General features: G+C 37.3%; 1 protein-coding gene across 4 annotated transcripts in view; it reads left to right on the top strand.

Annotated features, from left to right (window-relative positions):
• The window catches only part of WIF1 (WNT inhibitory factor 1), a 107,378-nt gene that overhangs the window by 61,303 nt on the left and 20,276 nt on the right, over positions 1–25,799 (top strand). Inside the window, exons 4-7 of one of the 4 annotated variants that reach the window (XM_069080872.1) lie at positions 7,181–7,321; positions 14,924–15,019; positions 16,550–16,645; positions 25,312–25,407. In XM_069080872.1, coding sequence (XP_068936973.1) covers positions 7,181–7,321; positions 14,924–15,019; positions 16,550–16,645; positions 25,312–25,407 — 429 coding nt within the window. The remainder of the gene's footprint in view (positions 1–7,180; positions 7,322–14,923; positions 15,020–16,549; positions 16,646–25,311; positions 25,408–25,799) is intronic. The other 3 variants (XM_069080883.1, XM_069080879.1, XM_069080891.1) reach the window with 3 other exon arrangements.

The following is a 25,799-nucleotide window of genomic DNA, read 5'->3' as shown; positions in this document are numbered from 1 at the left end:
TTGGAGGGTTTCTTGGTCAGATTTAGGACTCCTTCACAGAAATGCAGGTGCAAGGGTTTTATTGGGACCTTATCCCATTCCCCAGAGACCGTAATTGGTACAGGGCAGTTATTCATTAGCCTAATTAGCACAGACTCCACAGTGGAAGCATGTGTAGGTGGACTGAATTATTAAAAAGTAACCAAGTAAGTGTGTCTGTACTTTTAACCATCCAGGTAGCTTTCATTATTCTGCTCAGAACAAAGCACGTGTGCCCTTTTATATCTTCAAAGAGCTTAGGCTCTTTAAAAAAAAAAGCCCCACAGACCCCTCTATGCACTACAGAAACTCTTGATCTTTAACAATTCCTGAAGGGTCTGCTTTCTGGTATCTGAAAAGAACAAAAACAGGAACTACAAACTGCAGGGTGGTTTCACTAAAATTATTCCATTGTATAAGAAAATAAAAAGATTTACGTAAAAATGTGGCAGTCCCTCTTTGGGCATGTCTCTGTCTCCCTGGGAAGCCAATGGAGTACCAGATTCTGAACTGAAGGTTTATAGGAACCTTTTGAAGATTTATAAGAACCTTTTCAATGATACTTATCATGGTCCCTACTTTAGTATACTAGGTCCATAATAAAACGAGTAGAGAGTGGAAGCTTATGGTAACCCCACAGTAGAAAGAAAGGTCTCTGGGAAGCTATGTGACAAGTGAAGGGTCTGTAGAAGGTCAAAAGTTACATGTGTGTTGAAGCATTGAAACCAGAGCCTAGCTATAGACAAGCCAATAGGTTTAGATCAGGTAGGGTGGCTAGGTGGTGTAATAGGTAGAGCGCTGAGATTGGAATCAGGAAGACATCTTCTTGAGTTCAAATCCAGTCTCAGGCACTTACTAGCTATGTGACCCTGGGTAAGTCACTTCACCCTGTTTGCCTGACTTTCCTCATCCATAAAATGAGCTGGAGCAGGAAAGGGCAAACCATTCCAGTATCTTTGTCTAATGGGGTCACAAAGAGTCAGCCATGACTGAACAAGAAGTTTCTGATTCCATGCCCAGCACCCTATCCACTATAGAAAACTACCTCAAATAAGATAAATGAATATGAAAGTGCTCACAACTATAATGCATAATAGAAAAGAGAATAACTACTGCCCTCAAAGCAGAGACCACAATAACATCAGCCAAGTCATGGCAGATACTGCTTCAGCATACTTTAATTTTTTTTGGGTCTTTTTGGAGGGGGGAAGTTAGGGCAGTTGGGGTTAAATGACTTGCCCAAGGTCACACAGCTAGTAAGTGTTAAGTGTCTGAGGCCAGATTTGAACTCAGGTCCTACTGACTCCAGGGCTGGTGCTCTATTCACTGCACCACCTAGCTGCCCCAATACTTACATATTTTAACATTTTGTGGTGGACACTCCCTCAGATGAAGAGGGTGGTAACTAGCTCCCTCCCCACTCTACCTCTCACCCCATGAAGTGGCTGATTAAATATTACCCCTAATGGATAAGCTCTACACTTATCCTAAAGCTTAGACTTGGGGAAAAAATTATATAATCCAATACTAGGCTAGTACTTGAAGCTTTTTCAGCTTGGTAGGACCTTTCCACCATCATAGTCTTCAAGAACCTTTGGTCATCTCCATTCTACTCAACAAATATTTATTAAAGCCTTATGATGTGTAAGGCATAGGCTGAAATTACTAAGATGAAAAACAGTCCCTCATTCAAGGGACATTCTGTTGGAAAATACAATATGTAAATGGGGTAGGAATAGGGGTATAGGGCCTGGATGATGCAACTTGAGGAGGACCAATGCTCATAAGAGAGGTTCCTATTCTTTGGTTACCTTGAAGGAAGCCAAGGATTCCCAGAGATATTTAGGTAAAGAGGATAGCATTTTGGACATTGTTGTTTTTTTTTTTAAAGCAATCGGGGTTAAGTAACTTGCTCAAGGTTACACGGCCAGTTATTTCCGGGTGTGGTGCTGAGTATCTGAGCCCAGATTTGATCCCCAGGTCATCCCGACACTGGAGCCGGTGCTCTTACTCGCTGTGCTACTTAGCTGCCCCTGCATTTCGGATATTGTTGTCAGGAGACATTTGGGATGGAAAGTACAGTCTGTGAAGGAGGATAACAGAGTAGAGCTTTAGTGGTAATTCCATGAATCCAATGTACCAGAAAAAGGAGCAATGATGTGTTGAGATTAATCTTAATTTCAGTGGCTTACAGGTCATGTACATCTGCCAGCATATGTAGTTCACTTAGAACCTCTGGAAGATGGATCTGGGACTGAGCCCTGGAACATGTTACTATCATAGTAATTATTCAACTGACTTTACCTAATCTGCTTTTGAACACTTCTGCAAATATGATCGAATTAACTGATATTACTAACAGATCTGCTCACATGTCTTCCCAGAGATTTTTGGTTAATAGCAGGAAGATATCATTGGAATTTGACAAGCTGGTAAGCAGAGAGAAATTATTTGAAGAGTTTCCTTGGATCTTGTGCCATTTTACCAAGGGAAGGTCTAAAAACTCTAAGAAGCTGATGTTGCAGCATTTTAATTAAGCCAAATGAGCTGGAAAAGGGGAGTTAAATAAAGCTCAGAGGGGAAAAAAGATATATTTAGGAAAAAGTGACAATTTCAGAAATGAGATCAAGTTGGGGAAGATTCTAAAATTTATATTTTAAAATATTCCATATGGGCAGCTAGGTGGTGCAGTGAATAGAACACAGACCCTGGAGTCAGGAGGGCCTGAGTTCAAATCTGACCTCAGACACTTACTAAGTTGACTCCGGGCAAATCACTTAACCCCTGATTGCTTCTCCTCTCCGCCCCCCCTCCCCCGAAAGAATAACAATATAATTCAAGGAGAAAGAGAACACCAATGAGTCGAGGGATCAACAAAGACTTTCTATAGGAAGTGACATCTGAGTTGAGCCTTGAAGGAAGTTCGGGATTCTGAGAGGCAGAGAGGGGGGAGTGAATTCCAGGGAAGGAGGGCAACAAGAGACAGAATACTGAGTGTGGGGAACAACAAGTAAGTCAGTCTGACTATCAGGAGAGTGTATGAATGGTGAAAATCAGTCTGGAAAAGTGGTCTAGATATAGACGGCAAAGAGAATTAAAAACCAGGCTGAGGCATTTCATTCTATCTTAGGAGTAATAGGGAGCCAATGAAGCTTCTTCAAGAGGGTCTGATCATCGACAGATCTATGCTTTAAGAAGGTTATTTTTGTTGTTGGCGTTGTTTTGGAGGCAACCAGGGTTAAGTGACTTGCCCAGGGTCACACAGCTAGTAAGTGTGTGGAGTTGGATTTGAATCAAAGTCTTCCTGATTTCTGGGTGGGTGCTCTATCCACTGCACCACTTGGAAGGTTATTTTAATGGCCACGTAGATATTAAAGGGGAGAAACTGGAAGCAAGGAAGCCAATTGGGAGACCATTACAATCATCCAGATTAGAGATGAGGGCCTGAATTAGACTGATGATCAATATCAATTGGTCAATAAACATTTATTTAGCGACATTTATGAAATATGCCAGGCACTGTGCTAAGCGAGGGATATAAAAAAAGGCAAAAGACAGTCACTGCCCTCAAAAAGCTTACAGTTTAGTGAGGGAGACAATAGCAAACAAATGTATACAAGGAGATGTATACAGGATAAATAGTAAATGATTGATAGAGGGAAAGCATTGGAATTAAGATGGGTTGGGGAAGGCTTCTGTAGAAGGTGGGATTATAGTTGGGACTTAAAGGAAGCCGGGGATGTCAGTAGTCAGATTCATGATCACAGGAATGGATGATCTTGTAAGGGGAAAAAAGGGGATGGGAGAGAAATTATAGAAGTAAATTTGAAAGGCATGTCAATTGATTGGCTGTGGGGGAGAAGGGAAGGATGTCAGCTACAAGGGACTGTATTAAGTTAAGTCTATTAGTGAAATGCAAAAATTCCTTCTGCAATTCAAATAATCTTTTGCCTCCTCCTATTTTTTTTTACTGCTTTATAAGTAGAGGCTTTCATATATGATTTTTAAAAAGCAAGGCATAGTCCCATTGGGATAAATTCCATCCTTGAATCCCCAAGACCAATTTTGGTTTTATATTTTCTTTTTAAATTCTTGCTGTTTCTTTTTTTTCCTCTTTAATTTAATCAGTTATTTACACTATGCAAGTCTCAAAGATTCAGGGAAACTACAATTACCTGTTATTCTGGGAACTACACTCTAATGAATGCTGACAATACCAAAGTCCCGAGATGCTCTTTGAGTTGCTAAATACATTGGGAAAGCCTTGGCACTGGCTTGCAGACAATGCTTTATAGAAAAGCATAGCCTGGTTTCCAGCCCATTTCTTTTTATAAATGTAAGCAAAGAGTTTTATGAAAACCCTAAAGGGAAAGGACTTGCCTTCATCTGAGATAATTTCCCTGAGCTTGGCAGTGACGACTCAGTCAGACAGAAACTAAAACAAAGGGAAATTCTGGGAGGACTAAACTTAAAGTCAAAGAGTCTTAGTTCAAACAGAAGCCTTGGCACTTAAATTACTTACTTATGTGACTTCAGGAAATTCAGTTGGCCTCTCTGGCCTCAGTTTCGTCATCTGGAAAATGGGGTAGGGAGCCCTAGTTCCTTCCCAATTAAGATCCATGATCCTAGAGTGTGTTCTTTGTTGGGAAATGTCTTTTTAGGAGATCTCATTTTTTGTAAATGAAACAGGTTTCTTTCAACAAGTTGATTTTTTTTTTTCAGAACTGCAAAGGGCTCTTAGAGATAATCTAATCCAACCTCTCTGCATTTTACCTATGAGTAATATGTAGTATGAGGAAACTAAGGGATTTAATTAAGTGACTTGCCCAGGGTTACACAGGCAGTAAGTGCCAGAGATCATATTTGAGCTAAGGAACCAATGTTTTTTTTCCTATTATTCCATGGTTGGGATGGATGAGCAAATTTTGAAAATTTAAATGGCCAGTTTCACCCTTTTGCAGATACCCTCTGTTAGAATGAAAGTTCCCTGAGGCCAGGGTCTGATGCTTGCTAGTATTTTAATCCCTACTGCTTAGCACATAGTAGGCACTTAATAAAATTTGTGTGTATATCTGTCTGTCTCTCTGTCTTTCTCTATTCTATCTCTCCCAGAACTCCCTCAAAACTATAACTACCATATGAAGATATAAATCTGTATATGAGCAATTGCCTAAAGAAAGATGTGATGTTAAGCTTGTCTGTAGTATAGGAAAGCATGTATTAAAAACTTAACTTTGTACCAAACAGCCAGTTAGGCAGCATAGAGTACAGGGCCTGGAGTCAGGAAGAATCATCTTCCCAAGTTCAAATTCAGCCGCAGACACTTACTAGCTGTGTGACCTTGGACAAGTCACTTAACCTTGTTTGCCTCCGTTTCCTCATCTATAAAATGAGTTGGAGAAGGAAACGGGAAACTACTCCAGTATCTTTGCCAAGAAAACCGCAAAGGGAGTCATGAAAAGTGAGATATGACAGAAAACAACTGAACGACAACTTCAAATGTGCCAGGCATCATATTAAAGACTGAGGATACAAAGAAACGTCGAAATAGTCCCTGCCTTCAGGGAGCTTACAATCTGTGAAGTACACAACGTTGATGTATGACAAAGTATATACGGAGCGGAATTCTCCGAATGGAAAACATCCAGAAAAGAACCTGGGGGACCAGGAAAAAGCTTCCTGAAGAAGGAGGGATTTGGGATGAGTCTTAAAGAGAGTCAGGGCTTTCAAACAGAAGAACATTCTAGGCCTGTGTAAAGGAACAGAGATAGGAGGGTGGAGTGCCATGTATGAGGAACTACTAGTAGGCCAGTGTCGCTAGATCATAGAGCAAATATGGGAAAGACTTAAGACAGGAAGAAGTCAGCTCATGAAAAGCTTTATATACCAAAGAGAAGACTTTCTATTTAATCTTGGTGGTACACAGCTAGTAAGTGTCTGAGGCCAGATTTGAACTCGGGAAGATGAGTCTTCCTGACTGCATGGCCAGAGCTTTATCTACTGCACCTGCCTCTATATCGTATGGCTTTATGTGAAGGCTGACACATCCAAGAGTTAGGACTAAGGTCCTTTCCTGCTCTATCTTTGTGAAAGTAGAAAGGGCTAGGAAGATCTGCCAAGGTACCATTGACAAATGGACCTTCATAGGTATAGTTTAATTAGAAGCTTGGGAACAATTTAATTTGAAATTCTAGCTACTTCATACTCCCTTTGTACTGTAGCTAGCAAATACTTATTTCCTGTTCCTCTAATCTCTATGATTCAGCCCAAGTAAGGGGCTTGGCCCCCACAACAGGAAGTCCATAAAAGAGCTATCTGAGCCTCTAACCAGACTACAATCAGTTTGATTCTATAGATAAGCAGACCAAGAAGGGCACCATTTTCCATTCACGAATTCCTTCTGCTGGTCATTTCCTCCTAATATTTGAGCCTTGGGTCACCTCCACTGTATATCTTCTCTACTGAGTATTTTCAAAACAGACTAAAATTTATTTGGAAAATGTATTCAAAATAATTAAAAATATGCTAGAACATAGGTAATGTTAATGTGTGATTTTCTTTTCTTTTTTTTGTTTTGTTTTTTGGAGGGCAATTGGGGGTAAGTGAATTGCCCAAGGTAACACAGCTAGTTTTTGTGTTTGTCTGAAACTGGATTTGAACTCAGGTCCTCCTGACTCCAGGAGCAGTGCTCTATTCACTGAATATGTGATTTTCTAAGTCAATATGCTGCCTGTATGAATACTTATGTTCAGTTTATTGAACTTTTGTCTGCCTCAGTTCCTCGTGTATAAAATGAACTAGAGAACAAAATGGCAAACCACTCCAGTATTTTTGCCAAGATTCTTTTCCCTCTTTCTATTTGAGTTTGACACCATTGGTGTAGTGGATAGAGAGCTGACTCAAAACCAAACATGAGACTGCAAAGAATCATTCTCCCTTCAACCATGTTTTCAACTATTGATTTCCTGAGCAAAACCAGCCCAGCCTATCACTACATTATTGCACCTTCTGAATAAGCAGCACCCCAAAAGAATGGGATTTCAATGTAATGTGAGCATTTCTTGCCTTAGTTTATATCTCCCATCCCCAAATTGTCAGAAAACTAGACTCAGACTAATGTTTTTTTTAGTATGGTCTCATTTTTTTTTGGTTTTTCTTTTAGTTGTTCAAGTAGGATTCCCATGTCTTGGAAAACAAGATGGAGTGGCAGCCTTTGAAGTGAATGTGATCGTAATGAACTCTGAAGGCAATATCATCCTCCAGACTCCCCAGAATGCCATCTTCTTTAAAACATGTCAACAAGGTAATCACAGATGGGTTCAGTAAAGAATACTGGGTCCCTGAATATAATCTGAGTTGAGGGGAACTTGCACTGTATCTAACACATTCTGGTTCTATTTCTAGAATAACCTAGTTAACTACTCTTATGTTATCTACTAGCTTTAGGTTTTGTTTTGTTTTGTTTCTAAAAAGTTGTGTGGTTGTTTTTAAGTTGTCACAAAACTCTACAATATACTAGTTAGAAAATACTAGGATATTGGAAGCAGTGTGTTGTTGTAGAGTCCTAACCTCGAATCAGGAAGACCTAAATTCAAATTCTTCCTCTGATTACATATGTGACAGCTATGTAACCCTGGACTAATTCCAGTTAACCTAGCTATGCAACATTTTTGTTTTAGTTTTTTTTTAATTAGCTTTGAGATCCTTTCAGTACTGACTAATGAATAGAAGCATTTCCTGTTATGTTGGGGGACCAGAAGTTCTACCTCCAGGTGAAGAAACCAAAAGAGAAATTCCTTTCCCAAAGATCTGGACTCAAATGAGATTTGAGATGTCATCTAAATCAAGGCCCCATTTTGCAGATGAGAAGAGTGAGGTCCAGAGGGTTTAAGTGACATGTCTAGGGTCACACTGGGAATAAATGAAAGAGAGCCAAGGTATCAAACCAGGCCCTCTGACTTCAAATCTAGAAGTTCTTCATTCTATTACATTTTCTTCGTCCTTGCTATTAGGTACATTAATAAAAACTCATTCCACACAGTCTCAGGTTGCATCCTAAAGGAATCCTAAAAATAACTGAGTGTATATTACACATACATTGGACATGGGAATTATGTGTAAGTGTGTGTGTGTGTGTGTGTGTGTGTGTGTGTGTGTGTGTGTGTAGTGGGGATAAGGGGAATGACCAAATAAAGGATAAAAGTAAGAAGAACATTGGCATGCAAGTGTAACATAACCAGCTTTTTGTATCTCACATCTTAAGAAAGGAAGCAAATCAGGAAGCGGAGGTAGTAGATGCCTAAAGGCAGTGTATGAAAAGAAGTCTGGAGCCACGAGAATGGACAGAGAAGCATAGAGATGTATGTAGTTCAGGGCCATTGCTCTATGTCTCCTGCTGCTGTAATGATTTCCAGTCTTTTTTTTTTTTCTTAAAAAAAATTTTTTTTTAAAGCAATCACGGTTAAGTAACTTGCTCAAGGTTACACGGCCAGTTGTGTGTAGTGCTAAGTATCTGAGCCCGGATATGATCCCCAGGTCATCCCGACACTGGAGCTGGTGCTCTTACTCGCTGTGCTACCTGGCCACCCCAATGATTTCCAGTCTTTAGGACTGTGCAAGTCTATCCCATTTGTTGGATTTTGTGACACTCCTGTTTCCTATCTTTGCTTCCCTGTTCCCTCTAAAACTACTGAATGGCATGTTTTTATCTTCACAATTTATTTTTTTTATGAGAATTTTGTGACGTTCCATAGGATAATTAGAAACACCCTGAGTTTGTATAAAATCAGAGTTGGGAATTATTTCCTTAGAACAGGAGTTCTTGATTTGGAATCCATAGAATAGATGGAGAGGGAGAGGGGGAGGTTGGGGGGGGAGAGAGAGAGAAAGAGAGAGAGAGAGAGAGAGAGGAGAGAAACATATAGAGAAATAAATGTATATAGATATATAGAGATAGACATGGGTAGAGATACACAGGTGGATAGAGATATATAGATGTGTGTATATATATGTGTGTGCATGTAGGCATGTATATATAAATATATACATATATAAATGTGTGCATATGTATATATGCTTGTGTACATGTATATATACATACACACATATGTATGTATATCCTAAGTGGCTCAGTGGATAGCATGCTGGATTTGGAATCAGGAAGACCAGAGTTAAAATCTAGTTTCAGACACTTACTAGCTGTGTGACCCTAGACAAGTCACTTAACTTCTATTTGCTTTAATCATCTGGAGAAAGATAGATATGGTAAGCCAATTCAGAATCTTTTCCAAGGAAACCCCATAAGGGGATCACAAAGAGTCAGACACAACTGATCGATTAAACAATGACAGCAGTGTGTGTATGTATATATAAATGTTTAGATAGATAACCGCATATTAACGTAACTAGTTGCCTTTGCTAAATGCTAAATATTTTATATTATGAATTTAAAACATTATTTTGAGAAGAGGTTCACAGGCTTCACCAGACCATGACCTAAGGGTCCATTACATTATTCCACCTGAGAGCCTACCCAGAGGGTGGCTGCCTTGATAAGCATTTCCACTTTCCACTCCATTATTTTATTGCTGAAATCAAAGGCCAAGGCGAAAAGTGTCCAGAATATAGGTACTGCATAAAGGTTGCTATGGAATAGCATTCCATTGGCTAATAATATATTTAGAACTTGAAGGAACCTAAGATGCTATGTAGTCCAGACCTCTCAGGTCCCTGGAGGTCAAACGAGTTGTCCAAGTTCCAGTTGTAGTAAGTGGCAGAATCAGAATTTCAGCTGAGGTCAACTGCCTTCAAATCCAGTACTTTTCCCACTGAATCAGTGTTTATTATTCTAGTGATTTTAATGAAGTTTTTAACTTTGGTTTAGCTTTTGCAATTTTGAATTGAGAGCTTATTTCTCTGCATTTAAGAATTTGAATTCTTATTTGGAAAGAAGCAGACAGTGCCAGGACCAAAACAGCTTAATAAGACAGAACCAATTTTTTAATGGAAAATTCCAAGAAGATGTTTTAAACAGTAATAAACATGATATTTCATGTCTTCTCCTTCCAGTTTCCTTTTTTTTTTTCCAATTGTTTTCTGGCAACCTTTAAAAGAACCAAAGCACAGAATACACAGGGAAATCTGTTTTTCCCCCTTAGAGAACAGCAATCTAGTTCTAGATAAGGTCTCCTTCCATTTTTTTTATCATGAATAAGATCTCTTAAAATACAAAGGAATACTCAAATTATATTACACTTGTATAATTTAGACAACACAGTGATAGAACTAAAATAATACTAACAACAACAATAGCTAGTATTTATATAACAATTGAAGTTTGCAAAGTGTTTTATAAATATTATTCAACTTGTCCTCACAATAACCTGGGAAACGATGCTATTATTATTTCCATTTTACAGTTGAGGTTACTCAGGTAAACAGAGGTTAAGTGATTTCCTCCGGGTCACATAGTGAAGTGTCTGAAACTAGATTTGAATTTGGATATTTCTGAATCCAAGTTCAGCCTCTTATCCACTCTACCACCTCATGTCTTTTAAATAATATTCAGTATGCTATTTTAAAACAATAGATTTGGGATTTTTAATGGCGTGAAAGCAAAATTACATTCAATTAAGGCAAAATTTTTCAAACTGTGATACGTGTTCTGGGGCAGGGGAGTAATGATGGGCATAAGACTCTGTAAGGGAAATTCAAACCAATGTACCAAATGATTAGTTATTTTTAAATACAACTACCATATAAATATATCCATTTTTTAAAGTAAAAGTAAAATATAAATCCAAATCAACAAAGGCAAGACTAAAGTGACAAATTCACTTCAACTGATGTAACTCCAAGATGAAATTAAGTTTGAGTCAGGACATGACAAATTTCAGTGTGTTCCTGTCAGTCTGTGGAGGCTCATGATCCAAATAAGTCTGTATTATTGAATTTATTGTTGCATTTTGACAGTAAATGTATAATTTCAATGCTAAATAATCTTTCTGTGTAAGTTAAAAGGTACTACAATATCTGCCATTTTTCTTAAGATCATTTTTGAACATAATATAATAAACTAATTTTTAAAATACCAATAACTTTTTTAAAAATTAAAATTATTTGAAAATGAGTACTTACAATTGTTTGACATTTTCAATGATTAAATTTCAATTCAATTGTCAAACATTTTATGGTCTCTCAGTTTTGAAAACTGAAATAAAATACCTTCATGATGAATAAGTACTCAGTTTGAAGAAAAATCCACTGGAGCGATTAAAACTAATACTAAGATAATAAAGATAAATTAAGCAGTAGAAATAAACATGAAGTTAAAAGACCACATCCAAAAAATGTGATCCATATTTATCATTGAAATTTACACATACTGTTATTAGAGAGGAAAAACTATTCTTTCCTTTGTATGAAAACTTTTGCTGCAGATAGCACAAAACCTAATGAATTCAAAAGATGTTTTGAGAGTATATACAGAGAATATGTTAACAAGAGACTATAATTTTCTTAGAGAAAACCAGTCATTTGCAAAAGCAATTTTTTTTTCAAAATTTGTGTCTGTAACTTCAAAAGGACTGCTGGCATGATAATATATGTCTTATAGTATCATTAGGTGTAAAAAGCCTCATTGTGATAGCAGAAACATAGTAGTGCTATCAATATGATTAAAGCAATATTTTTCAAAACAAGTGCAAAGCAGTTTTGAATGACTCCACTTGTATATATCAATTAATTGAGAAACTAAAATATTCATATTTTGCATTGCAAATGGATGAAGTAACAGATGTAGTTAAAAGATCCTTATTTGGTTATTTAGGCATGATACATTGTTGAAACTGATGCTGGGAGGAAAGTTTTATTACTTTGTAAGCCTATTGACAGCAATGACAAACCAAGATATATTCTCGACATAATTGAGGGATTTTTTAACTGAAAATGAAGTATTGTGGGAGAATTGCATTGTACTCTTCACTGATGGAGTTCAATTAATGTCAGGATGAAATGTTACTCTATAAACACTTGGCAAAATGGTCCTTTATGCAATTTGAACATGTATGCTTCATAGAAAACCATTTGTCTTGATAAATATAGTCAAAAAGCCACACAGTTTTCAAATTGTTATAAGGGTAATCAACTTTGTTTTTTTAAGTCTACTAAAAAGAAGACTGTTTACAAAACTGTGCAGCAGTATAGGGCCAGCTAGGGCACATAGCATTTCTGTACTATTGTCAAACATACTGGTTTTCTTGAATGAAAGCATTTTGGTTCTTAGAGGTATTTATGAATACCATTGTTTTGACAATGAATCATATTTATTCTATATCAGAAATTTCCTCTTCAAAATTGTAGGTTGAACCTTTTTTTAAACTGAATAATCTAAATAAATCAATAACTTCCCCAAATTGGTCCTTCCTCTGGTCCAGAGAGATAAAGTAACAGCCTTTATGGAACAAGTTAGAGCTGTGGCTAATGATTTTGCAAAATAATATTTTTATATGTTTTACATTTTTTAAAGTACTCAGCCTGCAAATGAAAAAAGAAAATAAAGGAAGACTTACAAATCACATCAGAAGTAATTTTGTCATTTTATTTTTAAGTTTGGTATTTCTAAATAAGAATGGATAAGAAACCCATTTACCATGCAAAATAATGATTTGCAGAAACACACAGGGCCTCAAGGAGGGACCTCAAGTCTAATCTAAGGAATCTGCTTCTACTCTACCATGCCAGACAAGTGGTCATCCAGAGTCTACTCGAAGACTTACTATCACTTCTTATAGTAGTCCAATCCACATTTGACCATCTTTAATTATTAGGAAGTTTTCTCTGACATTAAGCCTAAATTTGATTTTTTTTTGCAACAGAATTGCTTCCATTTCTGCCCTTTGGGGTCAAATCAAATATCTGATCCCTTCTTCACATGATAATCCTTCAGATACATGAAGATAGCTATAATGTCTCCTCTGAATCTTCTGAGCCTACTAAACACTCCTGGTTCCTTCAACTAATTCAGAATTGGTTTTATTCTCTCTAAAAGAAGTATAGTCCATAGACTTGTTTTGGGATAGTTCCTTGAAACAGTAAACATTTGGATATTTTGGCTATGAATAAAGAGTTCTTTGGTTTATCCAACAAAATCATACACATTTAATTATTGTTTGTAAGTTCTTATTTGTGTGAAATTGGGTGTTCTGTAGCAGTTATAAACATATTGATCTCAACTAATGGTTGAAAAAGAATTATGAATGAGTATCATGAATGATGCCACATTTTGGGAAACTTCACATAGAAAAAACTCAATCACATTAATGATATTGTAGTGGTTATTATTTTTACAAATTATAAAAGAAACAGGGTCTATGACAACCATGTGTGGCAGGTTTTTAAAACTGGTGATCCAAATGTAGCCTAAGTGGGGTCATTACCCCTCTCCATTTGCTACTTGACATGTTATTTTATTCATTCTTTACTCAGGTTCTAAGGAAATTAAGGAGCTTGTTTGGATATGTCCTCATGAGTTTGTTAAAATGGCAAAGTATCCATCATTAGTTAATCAATTGTCTCTGATCTACCAACCCAATTTATTAAATATTACTTATTAAAGTGAAGAAACCTCTTTTCCTATAAGCTTTCATCCATCTCTGTATCTATCCACATTATGCACATATGTGTATGTATGTTTGTATATGTACATATTCAAGTATATATGTATATAATATATTTCAATCCCTCATCTCTTTATCTTAAGCAAACATTAAAGTTATTGGCTACATAAACATTTAATTACAATATAGTATCTATGAGTAAAATCACAGTCAGAGTAAACTCTAATTATTGTTACTGCCAATTTTTTAATTATAGAAACACAGTTCTCCCATTTAGTTCTCCCAGGATAAATGCCAAAGTGATTAAAAAATTCCCTTTCTAATTGTTTCTTCATAAGACAAGAGTCTCAGGAAGGGAGTCCTCTTAGTTCTTCATGGTTGCCTTAACCCAATCTCTCTCCAGCCAGGGCACGTGAAATAGACTACAGACTCACAATTAAACTGACATCCTCTTCAGACTGGCTCCCCCACTAAACAGTTAAACAGTAACTCTAAAGATTCCATTCCTTCTTAAAGCTACATGAAATGTATCCAGAATCTCTATGAGAGGGGCTATTGAGGAGCTTCTAAGAGTCCCTCAGCTGTCAAGTAAACTCCTTGAAGGGAGGGATTCCGTCTCATGCTTGTATTTGCATTTCTAATGCTTAGCACAACGCCTGGCTGATAGTGATTGATTATAGCATGGGATAGATGGAATGTTGACAAACTGAAGTGCATTTATGAATTCTTCCCATATCATTTTACTTCTTCCTTGCTATCAAGTAGACTGCTAGATGCCAAAAAAGAAAGAAAGAAAGCAATTATGTATTTAAAAATATAAAACGTTTTAGTTAAATAAAGGGGCCAGTGAATGCACATTTCTGTTAATATTTGTACAAGGAAATGAATGGAATTTGAAATTGGAATGTCATTCCAGTCTCCAAATGTGAATGTTTATATTTTGGAACTATGTGATTCAATTCAGCATTTTAAAAAGGAACACTGCTTTGGATGCCAAAAGGTTCATCCTTTTCCTTCCTTCCTTGTTTTGTTCTCTGTCATAAGTTAGTATCAGTGAAGTTGCTTATATTAAAGGAGAAGCCTGAGATGGAGAATGAAAGTAGGTGGGAAGAATGAGAGACACAAGCCAGGATACAGGAAAACTAAGATACATCATTGTCAAATGGATTATTGCTATTGATACCAATAAGAAAATCACAGCCTCAGATTGTTTTCATGTTGGATATGAGTCATCTAACTTTTTAATATATTCATAGCCTTAATGTTAGAATTATTTCTGTTTGCTCAAGCTGAATGCCCAGGAGGTTGCAGAAATGGAGGCATTTGTAATGAAAGACGTGTCTGCAAATGTACCGATGGATTTTATGGGCCTCACTGTGAGAAAGGTAGGAAAGATCAATGTCTCACTATTTTTTCTTGTCTTGGTATTCCTGGGACACCAGTACCATTCCTGGCACTGGGTAGGCACTTAATACAGTTTTGTTGATTAACTGATCTTACTTATTTTCTTTCCTTCATGTAACTTGTCCATGACATAATTGTATGTAAACAGAGACCCAGAGATACTATAAACATACATGTTCTTGTTTTTAGTAACTATATTGTTATCACTTCAGTGTGCATTAGTGAAATATCAGAAAATTACAAAAAGTCTATGCAGGAAATGGAAATTCTTTCCTCTAAGAGCTATGACCGCTTATTTCTTTAGTCACTTGCATAGTGGTCAAATTAGAAGACCCTAACACTATCTGGTCCCACATGCCATCATTAGAGTACCTAACTATTTCAGGATAAGCATATAGGGCCATATAATATGTCAGGGACTTTCTTCTGTCCTTTGAAGCATTAAAAAGCCATTCAACCCCAAGTGAAATATATTCAAAAATGCGTATTTCCAGTTTTTCAAAAATTGTTCAATATCTACCCATATGTCATAAAATAGCTATGAGTCTAAGAGCTGATAAAAAAAAACCCTATCAAGTGTTTAATGAGAATTCCACCTTTGGGGAAAAAATGGTTTGTTTAGAGGTTCTTCTAAGCAAAAAAACAACACAGAGAGGCGACATGATATAGCAGATAGAAAGCCCACTTCAGAATCAGAAATCACTCAAAATCATAATCATTTTGGATGACTTTGGACAAGTCATTTAACTTTCTGATGCTTCAGGAAACTTTCTTAGACTTTCAGTTGCAGAGAAGATGCCAATTTTTTCCCCTTTTGGAAACAATTGGTGGTGTGACTTGCCCAAGGTCATATCGTTAGTAAATGTATGAGGGCTGGATCTGAACTCAGATTCTCCTAACTCCAGGGCTGACACTCTATCTACCACGCCACCTGGATATCTTGACTATTTTGTTTGATACAGAGAGTACTCTCATTGGGAGTTTCAAAAAGCTAATAATATCACAAGTGTGGTCCAAAAAAAGAGAAAAGGGAAAAAAGCACAAACAACAAAATAACTTATCATTACAAATCATTAATTATTGACTTATTTGGCCAAATGAAGCTTTTTCATCATTGAAAACATTAGGTATGAAAATTTTGTATTCTTTTCCTTGGTATTTTAATTTGGGAAGGATAACTTGGATGTTTGTGGTCAAGATTATAGAAATAATGCAGGCAAAAAGAGATGCATCCAACTTGACAATAAGAATGTATTAAGCTCCTGATATATGTCGAGTTCTGTGATTAAGCTGTTCTGATGGAAAGACCTCAGAATTATCTTCCTTGAAACTGATGGAGATAGTATCAAAAACACACTTTCCACCAGAAAAACTCCATCTAATTGCAACCTACTTGACACCTAAACTTTTAGGATCATAACAAATGAACAGGCCTATGTTACTAATGATAGCAAAATGGTCATGCTCCCCAATCTTATTTGCCTTTCTTCATGACTCTTTCTTTCAATTAGCACTCTGCACACCACGATGCATGAATGGTGGGCTCTGTGTTACTCCCGGATTGTGCATCTGCCCACCTGGATTCTTTGGTGTAAACTGTGAAAAAGGTAATACAAATGATTGTTTTTAGAATAGCAATACAGTACTTTGTATATAGTTAGTGACTAAAAAAAGATTTAGCAACTTTGAAAAACATCTTATTGATCCTTATACTGAGAGGCAAATGGTTCCCAGGGTGGGGAACCTGAGACCTTGAGGTCACATGTGGCCCTCTAGGTCCTCAAGTGTGGCCCTTTGATTTAATCCAAACTTCACAGAATAAATCCCTTTAATAAATGTAATAATGAAGTTTGGATTCTAAGGGTCACATTTGAAGACTTAGAGGGCCACATGTGACCTCAATGCCACATCCCTATATTATCCTAGAAGAGATTTACAGCTCAGGCACATGAAGCAACTTGTTTCCTTTTAGGATTTCTTGTAGGCTGGTTTTCCATCCATGTCATTTTTTTTTTTTGCTTTTTGGAGGGCAATTGGGGTTAAGTGACTTGCCCAAGGTCACATGGCTAGTTTTTGTGTTAAGTGTATGAAACCAGATTTGAACTCAGGTCCTCCTGACTCCAGGGCTGGTGCTCTATTCACTGCACCACCTAGCCGCCCCCATATCCATGTCATTTTTACTAAATAAGTGTATCCCTTAAGGCTATGCTCTGGTCCTTTTTCTCTTTTCCCTTTATCCTATTCCATTTGCTGATCTCATCAGTTTCCATGTGTTCAATGATCATACTAAATCCACTTTTTGAATTTCCCATATCTAGATATCAACTTCTGGACTCTCTCCTAAGTTCCAGGTCTATTTCACCAATTGCCATTTAGACATCTCAAATTGAGTGACTCATATATATGCCTTTCAAAATCAGCATGCTCAAAAAATACTCATTCTCCTCTCCCCTCCTTAGCCCCAACCTTCCTTTCTTCTAAACTTTCCTGTTTTTGTTGAAAATAATCTTTCCAGTGACCCACGCTCACAATCTTGATGACGCCCTTGCCTTGACTCTTCATTCTCATTCATCTCACATACCCAATCTTCTGCCAGGTCTTATCATTTTTACCTTCATAGCATCTTGTGTATATGTCCCCTTTTCTCCAATCACAGAGATGCCTCCCTGGCCCATTCCCACATCACCTCACACCAGGACAATTGCAATTTTTCATTTCTATAGTGGGGACTCCTGCCATTAACATTTTCACACTCTTGTGCAATAGGGGAAAGACCTTTTCCATATTATGTTCTTAAGTGGCATGAAATTAACATGCTTTCAAAAGTTAGTGTCATCTGTCTACCTACTCCACATCACTAAAAGCCGTAAACCTTGTGAATTTGTTTATATAAATGTGGTTTTATTGACTTTCTAGCCCAAAAGACAATCAACTGAGTATTTTGTGTGTGCATATGTTTTTCCTTCTGCTATCTCTCAGTCATCAGTGATGCTCAGGCATTGTTAAAGGAGTATATAGCATAGAAACCTGGTACATTTACTTTTTGGAATATCTCACCTCTTGGATGGAAGATTTTCCTACTTTGCTTTTAGCTCACATTAGACTGTTCTTTGGAAAATCTTGTGAAATTCCACTTGGCCCCTCTAGAGAAGCTGGGAACGTTTAAAATGGTGTTCTTCATCTCCTCAAACAAAAGGGGCTTTTATTATTCAAAAGTAGGGGGGAAACAGCTCCTGAGGTTTCATTTCAGACTTGGCACATAGTTACTACCTTCTCCATATTTGAAGAAATGTTAATAAGTAATTCTTTAAGTTTTGAGTCATCAGAAATAAATATCACATTGCTTGCCTTTTCAGTAGGTAGGGGAAGGAATGGGAGGAAGGAAGAGAATTTGGAACTCAAAATTTGAAAAGAAAAGATTGTTAAAAATAAATCATGAAAACTTTTTTTTTCTAAAAGATGAATACAGAGAAGTATGATAAAGCTTATATGACCCAATGCAAAGTGAAGCAAGCACAATCAGGAAAACAATATACACAATGACACAGTGTAAATGGAAAGAACTCCACAAGAATGCAGTAAAATTAAAACGATTAAGCTTGCTCCCAAAGAAAAAATACATTTTTTTTTTCTGTACCTCCCTCCCTTCCTTGTAGAAGTAGTGTAGAATTGGTACCGACCCATTGGTGGTGTGTTAATAAATATTTAACAACCAGCTCTCTAATAAAAATGTTCCTGCATACTTTTAAATTTAACCTGTATTGTTAACATTTTCTCCATCACTTTCTTAAGTCTAGATAATCAACAAAATGAATAAAGAGTAGCTAAAATTTGGAACTCAAAGTTTTAAAAATGAATGTTAAAAATTGTTCTTATGTGTAACTGGGGAAACATTTTTTAAATTAATTAATTAATTTTTAAAAATCAAGACCTCATTTGTAGTGTTTGTGTGCTAGCTGACTGAACTGGTACAAACTAGCTTGAGCACACAAACACAATAAATCAAGTCTTGAAGTGTTGTTTTGTTGATTTACACTGCTCATACTGAGAATTTAACCATCGACTGAGGACAAGCTAGCTCTAATACGTTTCTCTGTATAATGTTAGATCTGACTGGTGTGCTAGTCAGTTCTGCTTGAACTGTCCCCCCCTACACAGACATACACACCCTTTGTTTTGTTTTGTTTTGAATTCTTTATTATCAAGAATGGTTCTGTGGAAGAGGGAGTAAGGGGAATATATTGATAAATCAAGGTGAGATACCCCCCCCAAATCAATTAACATTTTTAAAATAAAAAAAGAAAGAAATATCTCTTTAAGTCATAAGGTCTTAACCATTTTTGTGTGTCCTGTACCCACCTGGGAAGTCTAGAAAAGGCTATAGATCCCTTTTCAGAATAATTTTTTAAATGCATAGGGTTAGAAAGGAAACCAATTGCTCTGAAATACAGTTATCAAAATATTTAAAAAACTAGTTCAAGGACCATGGGTTAAAAGTCTCTGCTTTAGGAGACCAGAAGTTAATCATTTACCTAACTCCCATCCTTAATGAAAGTCACTTCCTGTCTCTCTTTTGGTTTTCCTACCTAGGAATTATTACAGACCTGTTTTCCCAAGAGCTAGGAGCTTTATTTAGGGATTTTAAACTCTTATATAAGGGCTAACTGGCATAGCCAGTTAAGTGATGATCTAATAGTTTTGTCAGATTTTCTAGTCTTAGAGAGCCTGTGAGGCAAGAGCAATGCCTTCATACTTCCATTCCAGGCCAAGGGCTGGTGGTGGGTGAAATGACAGAATCATAGAACGTTAGAGTTGAAAGAAATCTCAGCTGCCATCTAGACTAACCCATACCTATAAAGTGGCCCAGATTCTGCTTAAGCACATCTGAAGTGGAAGGAAGGATGAAAAGAGGAATTGGAAAAGCATTACTTCCTGAGGCAGTCTATCTCACTTATAGATCTGATTTTTAGAAAGTTTTTTTCCTAACATAAAGACTAAATTTGCTTCTTCTCAATTTCTATTCAGTGCTTCCAATTCTGGCCCCTAGACCTTTGGTTCCCTGCTTCACAGGGTTATTATGAGGATCACACAGATGTAAAGCACTTTGCAAACTTTAAAATGGGATATTTTTGTTGTTCAGTCATGACCCCATTTGGAGTTTCCTTGGCAAAGATACTGAAGTGGTTCCCATTTCCTTCTCCGGCTCATTTTACAGACAAGACTTGCCCAGGGTCACACAGTTACTAAGTGTCTGAGGCTAGATCTGAACTTAGGTCCTCCTCACTCCAGGGCAGGTGTTTTATCCAATGTACTATCTAGCTGCCCCCAAAGCCTCTAGAGTTACTAATAAATAATCAAATTGCCTGTTTTTAGAAGTTTTTTTCTTTTCATTTTTTTTCTCTGACATTTTGAGCAACAAAGTAAGGAAAAATGAAACACTCAGCCTAGGAATGTCCCTTGGCAGGATGATCGGTAAAGGCCAGCACATTACCACATCATCATATGCAGCTTCTGCATCATACTGACAATGATGCCTCCATTCATTTCCACATGAAGAATCTCAGTGTCCTTTCCTATGTTTTTTTTTTCTTCTGTCTGCCCCAGTGGTGTGCTTGTAAACATTTAACAACCAGTTCTCTGAAAATGCACAGCACATTTTTAAGGTTTAATCTACATTATTACCATTTTTTTTCTATCACTTTCTTGGGTCTAGACAATCAACAAAACTATAAATCAAGCCCTAATTTGTAGTATTTGCTGATTTCTGAGGTACGAATGTTAACACTGAAAATTTAATAATCAGCCCACCCCCAATTTTCCCTGAATCTTGCTACTTCTCTCTCTATAGGGATAGATCCTGGACTAGTGATTTTATTGATATAGGAAACTCTCAGATGAGGAAATTCCTTTTACCAATGCAGGTAGAAATCACCTTCTCTGCAAACTGTAGTCTTAGAGAGTTACCCGAGACAGTGAGAAGACCCAGGATCACACAGCCAGTATGTGTCTGATATAGGATTTGAGCTCAGGACTTCCTGGTTTCAAAGCCTGATAAGGCTAGCTTTCTAGCCACTAACCTCTCCATCTCCATATATTAAAATCAGCTCCTTTGTAGGATCACAGATCTACAGGTGAAAGCTAGAGGTGATCTAGCCTCACCTCCTCATTTTCAGATGAGAAAACTAAAGCCCCCGTTGTTCACTGCCTGGTCCAAGATCCCAGAGGAGTCAGGGAGGCAGGAGAGGTGGAATTCAATCCCAGGACCTCGCACTCAGATCCATCACTCTAGCCCCTGCTTCATGAGTCAATGTCTTCTCATGTAAGATCAATCTCAACTTGGGCAAATACTTTGATGATGTCATCTCATCTTAGATAAATGTCTAATTTCTTTGTAATTTTTAAAAATTTTATTCATTTTATTCTGAACTTAAGAAATAAAACAAACATTTTCATAACGTAGTAGAATAGACAATGTCAACTTCACTTTCCTAGGAATTTCATATTTTATTTAATTTCGATAACATTAAGTGCCTACTAGGTACAGAATATCATGTTAGGTCAACACAGATAATTATAACATAGAAAACTGCATGACAGCTGCATTAAGGAGGCATAAACAGAGTATCATGAAGTCTGAGGGACAAAGTTGTTATTGATGGGGAGATTAGAGATGGTTTCCTTGAGGATGTGGCATGCGATTTGCATTTTAAAGGATGGGTAGAATTTAACAAGCTAAAAGAAGTTACAAGGCACAGGGAACAGAATAATCAAAGTGACAGGTAGAAAACACTGGGCATATTTGGGGACAGAGATCAGACCAGTTTGAGAAATGTATAGAATATATACACTATGAGATAAGGCTGGAAAAGTGGGATGGTGCCATATTGTGGAGGCTTTGAATGCCAGACATAGAAGCTAGAACTTTATTTATATTTGACCTCTTTTGGATTAACTAACCCAAAATGCACCTCCTGGACCTCCTGCTGCTATTCCTTCTCCTCCTCCTTCCCCGCCCTTTCCCTGTACCTGTGTTTCTCCGATAATAAGACCTATCCCAAAAATAAGCCCTCCCCTTACTGTGTAAGATTCCTCGAAAATAAGCCCTCCCCCAAAAATAAGCCCTATTGAGATTGCTACTGTAGTGAAGGTGATCCCCTGCGCTACATGCTACATTACGGTACCCTCTGTATGCACCGTCTACCCCCCCCCCCATGAAATGCACGCCGCGCTCCGAGCTGCATCCAATCAGAGCTGCAGCAGTGAGAGCGTCATCCTGTTCTTCCCCAGTGATTTGCTTGCTGGTGCCATTGAGAGCAGTGCTGTGGAGGAGAGCTGAGGCAGGACAACATAAGCCCTCCCCTGAAAATAAGCCCTCTGGTGTTTTTCTTTCCAAAAAAAAAAAAATAATAAGACAGTGTCTTATTATCGGGGAAACACGGTAATATCCAAGCACTTCGATTATGTTTTGTCCCTCATTAAAACCCTCTCTTTGATCCAAGATATTCTCTTCATCAAATTCAAATTGATGGCACTGTGTCTTCTGACTCATTCAAACAACCTGCTTCCCCATGACACATCTTTCGGGTCTCCCACCACCTGCCTCTCTTAATTCAGTCACATTAACCTTATTGTAGCATGCCTAATTTCCCACTCCTATCTCGAACTTTTTCCACACCACATTATAACTTGTCATTCAAGAAATCTGATATGTGATTCTAGGGCTTCTAATAAAACTTCAGATTAAAAAATAAGTAATAATAAAATGAATAATTATAAAATTTTCAAAATTAAATTATTTGCTTCTATTTCTTCTTATACCAAGACCCATTTTGCTAAAAATATCCACTTCCACTGGTAGAAATTGTGATTTTCCTACAAAAAAATCCTGTAGGAACACAGCTGTAGAGATAGAATGGTGCCTCAGATTAATCTAGTTATAGGATCATAGTATAACAGAAGTGGAGTGCTGTGGTGAGTAGAGTAATTTAGCAACTCTTACTCACACCTACCCTCCTATTGTAATGGGTAATTAACAATAACTAATGAAACAATCTGAGCATAGATGATTTATTAGCTAGGTATTCAAAAGAATAGGTCAGTTAGTCCAAAGACCCTGAATACAAAAGAAAGCAGATTTTTATACCCTCCTCCAAAATCAAATAAATCCAAAAAGTCCAACTAATTATAACAAAAACAATTAAACAGGATACAAAATTAAGTAATAGAATTTCTAATTAGAGGAAAGTTTAGGGGTTTTCCAAGTTGCTAGGTGGAAAGAGTAAGTTTCAGTCCAGTTGGGAGGAGGATGAGTAGGTTTTGGGGTCCTCTATTCACAAAATAAAAAGATGTTGATTAATTACACCCACCTGCATGTGTTAAACAATAGATGGCTTACATAATCTGATATCCCATGGATGAATAACAGAAAAACAACAAAATGGCAGAACATACATGTGGCAGCATAATAGAGTCAGTGTTCAAAGATAGACTCTGATTGGTCCTGATTCTCACAGTGCACTAGCTGTATTTTATACCTGGTCTTCCTTTTATCTTATCACTATTAACTCATTTCCTAGATGGCTTTCCTCAGTATAAACATTCTTTCTCTGCTCTGGGAAGTTATGCCAAAAAAAATCTTAGTGTTTATTTTGTTTTGTTTTGTTTTTAGCTCTGAGCCCCCAGTCACAGAGGACACTCTGGCAAAACATCACTATCTCTCTTTTCCCTGAGGATGTTTCCCCTTAATTGTTGCCTTCCAATAATATTCCCAATAAGTATACCCAGACTAGCAAATGTCTATAATTCACACAGTTTATGAAAACAAAGTAAGCATTTAAAACAAAGAAAAGTAAACTGATCGTCCCTGTGGGACAATTTCCCTGAAGGGAAAAGGCTTCAAGGAAAGAAAGGAAATACAGAATTATTACTTTGGGGTCTGTAGTGGTTAGAGTGACATGGCCTCTATCCCAACATCCCTTATACCCAATTGGCCCAAACACCCTCCATTCTCCCAGGTCCGGCCCCTTGCTATCTCTTTCCATATTTTTTCAATCCCAACTCCACTTTCAGTCCGATTCAGCTCCATGAATGCTCCACGAATCTATGCAACTCATTAGGAACTGTGTTCTCCTGAATTTACTAAAACTGCCTTCATCACAAATTGTTTCACTGTCTTTTAAGGGTGACTTGCAGTTATGGCTAGACAAGCTTTGACCAATGTCATTGTTCTCTTTCTAATTCACTCAAGAGACTTGTTCACACTTCATAAAGGGATCCCTGAGGCATGGTCACAATTTTTTTTTGGTTATTTTAACACCTAGTAATTGGCTTTTTACTTTCTGTGATTAGGTCCTGGGGTTTCAGAGATCAATTATTTAGTCTAGGATCTTAGGTTTTAAAACCACAAAGCACCTCAGAACCCCTTCGATCCAATCCCTGCATTTTCTAGGTGATGAACTGAAGTTCAGACAAGTTAATTGACTTACCTAAGCTCACACAGGAAGGAACTAGTAGAGCACTTCATCTCAGACCCTCTGACTCTAAAGCTAATATCCAGTTCCCTCATTTTATAGATGAGTAGCACAGGTCAAGAGAGACACACAGTTACTTGCTGAGGGTCACACAGGTAATACATGTGTATTATGTAATATGTGTATAGTACACAGGTAGTACCAGAATTTGAACACAAGAACTCTGACTCCAACTTCTTCACCCTGTGATCCATTTCATAGATGAGAAAACAGAGACCTAGAGAAGGTAAATGGCATGTCAAGGATCACATTGGTAGTTAGTAGGCCATCAACGATTTAAACTAAGCTAACCAATTCCAAACCTTTTACTCTTATTCTCACATTCTCCTATACCACTCTCTGGCCAACAAATATTCTGTCAGTCACTCCTAATCACCAAATTGAAGAGATGGTTTTAATTGTTGCAGCTGCTAATATAAAGATTGACCAAGAAAGGGGGGGGTGCTGTGTTTCTATCTGAAAATAGTGAACCACTTTCAGAAAAACATCTCAAGAATGGACAGTACCTTCAAAATCCTATTTCTCCTAAATTTAAGACAGCTGTCAAACTAGAGCTCCTCAATTGTGCAGCTGAATCAGATGAAAATGTAATTAGGATATGTAAAAAAAAAATAAAAATAAAATACAACACAGATAATGTTAATTTGTGTTTTTCTAAGTCAATATGTAATCAGCACTCATCAGTTTCTAATTGAGTTTGAGGTCATTGTTTTATGCTTACTCTCACTTTTGTTGCCTTTCAGCCAACTGCTCAACAACCTGCTTCAATGGAGGAACTTGCTTTTACTTAGGAAAGTGTATTTGCCCACCAGGACTGGAGGGAGATCACTGTGAGATAAGTGAGTACTTGATTTTCTGTGTTCCACTATTTTATAAATCCATAGAATTTCAGGGTTGGGAGGGTCCATGGGGATGACTTTACATTTAATTGTAAAAATATTTATTGTCTGTTGTGTACAAAATGCCACACTAGTGTGTGGAATAAAAGAGTTCAGAGTCTGAGTCTGAGATCAGTAAAGGTCTTTATTCTTTCTCATGAGAAAGGGCTCTCTACCCCTGTCGCTCAAATGGTGTCTGCCAGGGAGAGAACAACAGGTAGAAGTAAGCCCATGGTTATATAACCTTCTAATGCAGAAACCCAACCCCCCAGCTGGCCTTCACTCTCATTGGTAGGGAGGCCGGCCCACAACCTAAGCTCAGGAATCTATCTTGGAGGCAAAGAACACGGAAA

Source organism: Petaurus breviceps, unplaced genomic scaffold (genome assembly GCF_028583685.1).
Source record: "Petaurus breviceps papuanus isolate PSGF00001 unplaced genomic scaffold, PetGlider_PUasm1.0 154, whole genome shotgun sequence".
Classification (NCBI taxonomy): domain Eukaryota; kingdom Metazoa; phylum Chordata; class Mammalia; order Diprotodontia; family Petauridae; genus Petaurus; species Petaurus breviceps.
Note: the sequence above shows the minus strand (reverse complement) of the source record. Positions and strands in the feature narration are given on the sequence as shown.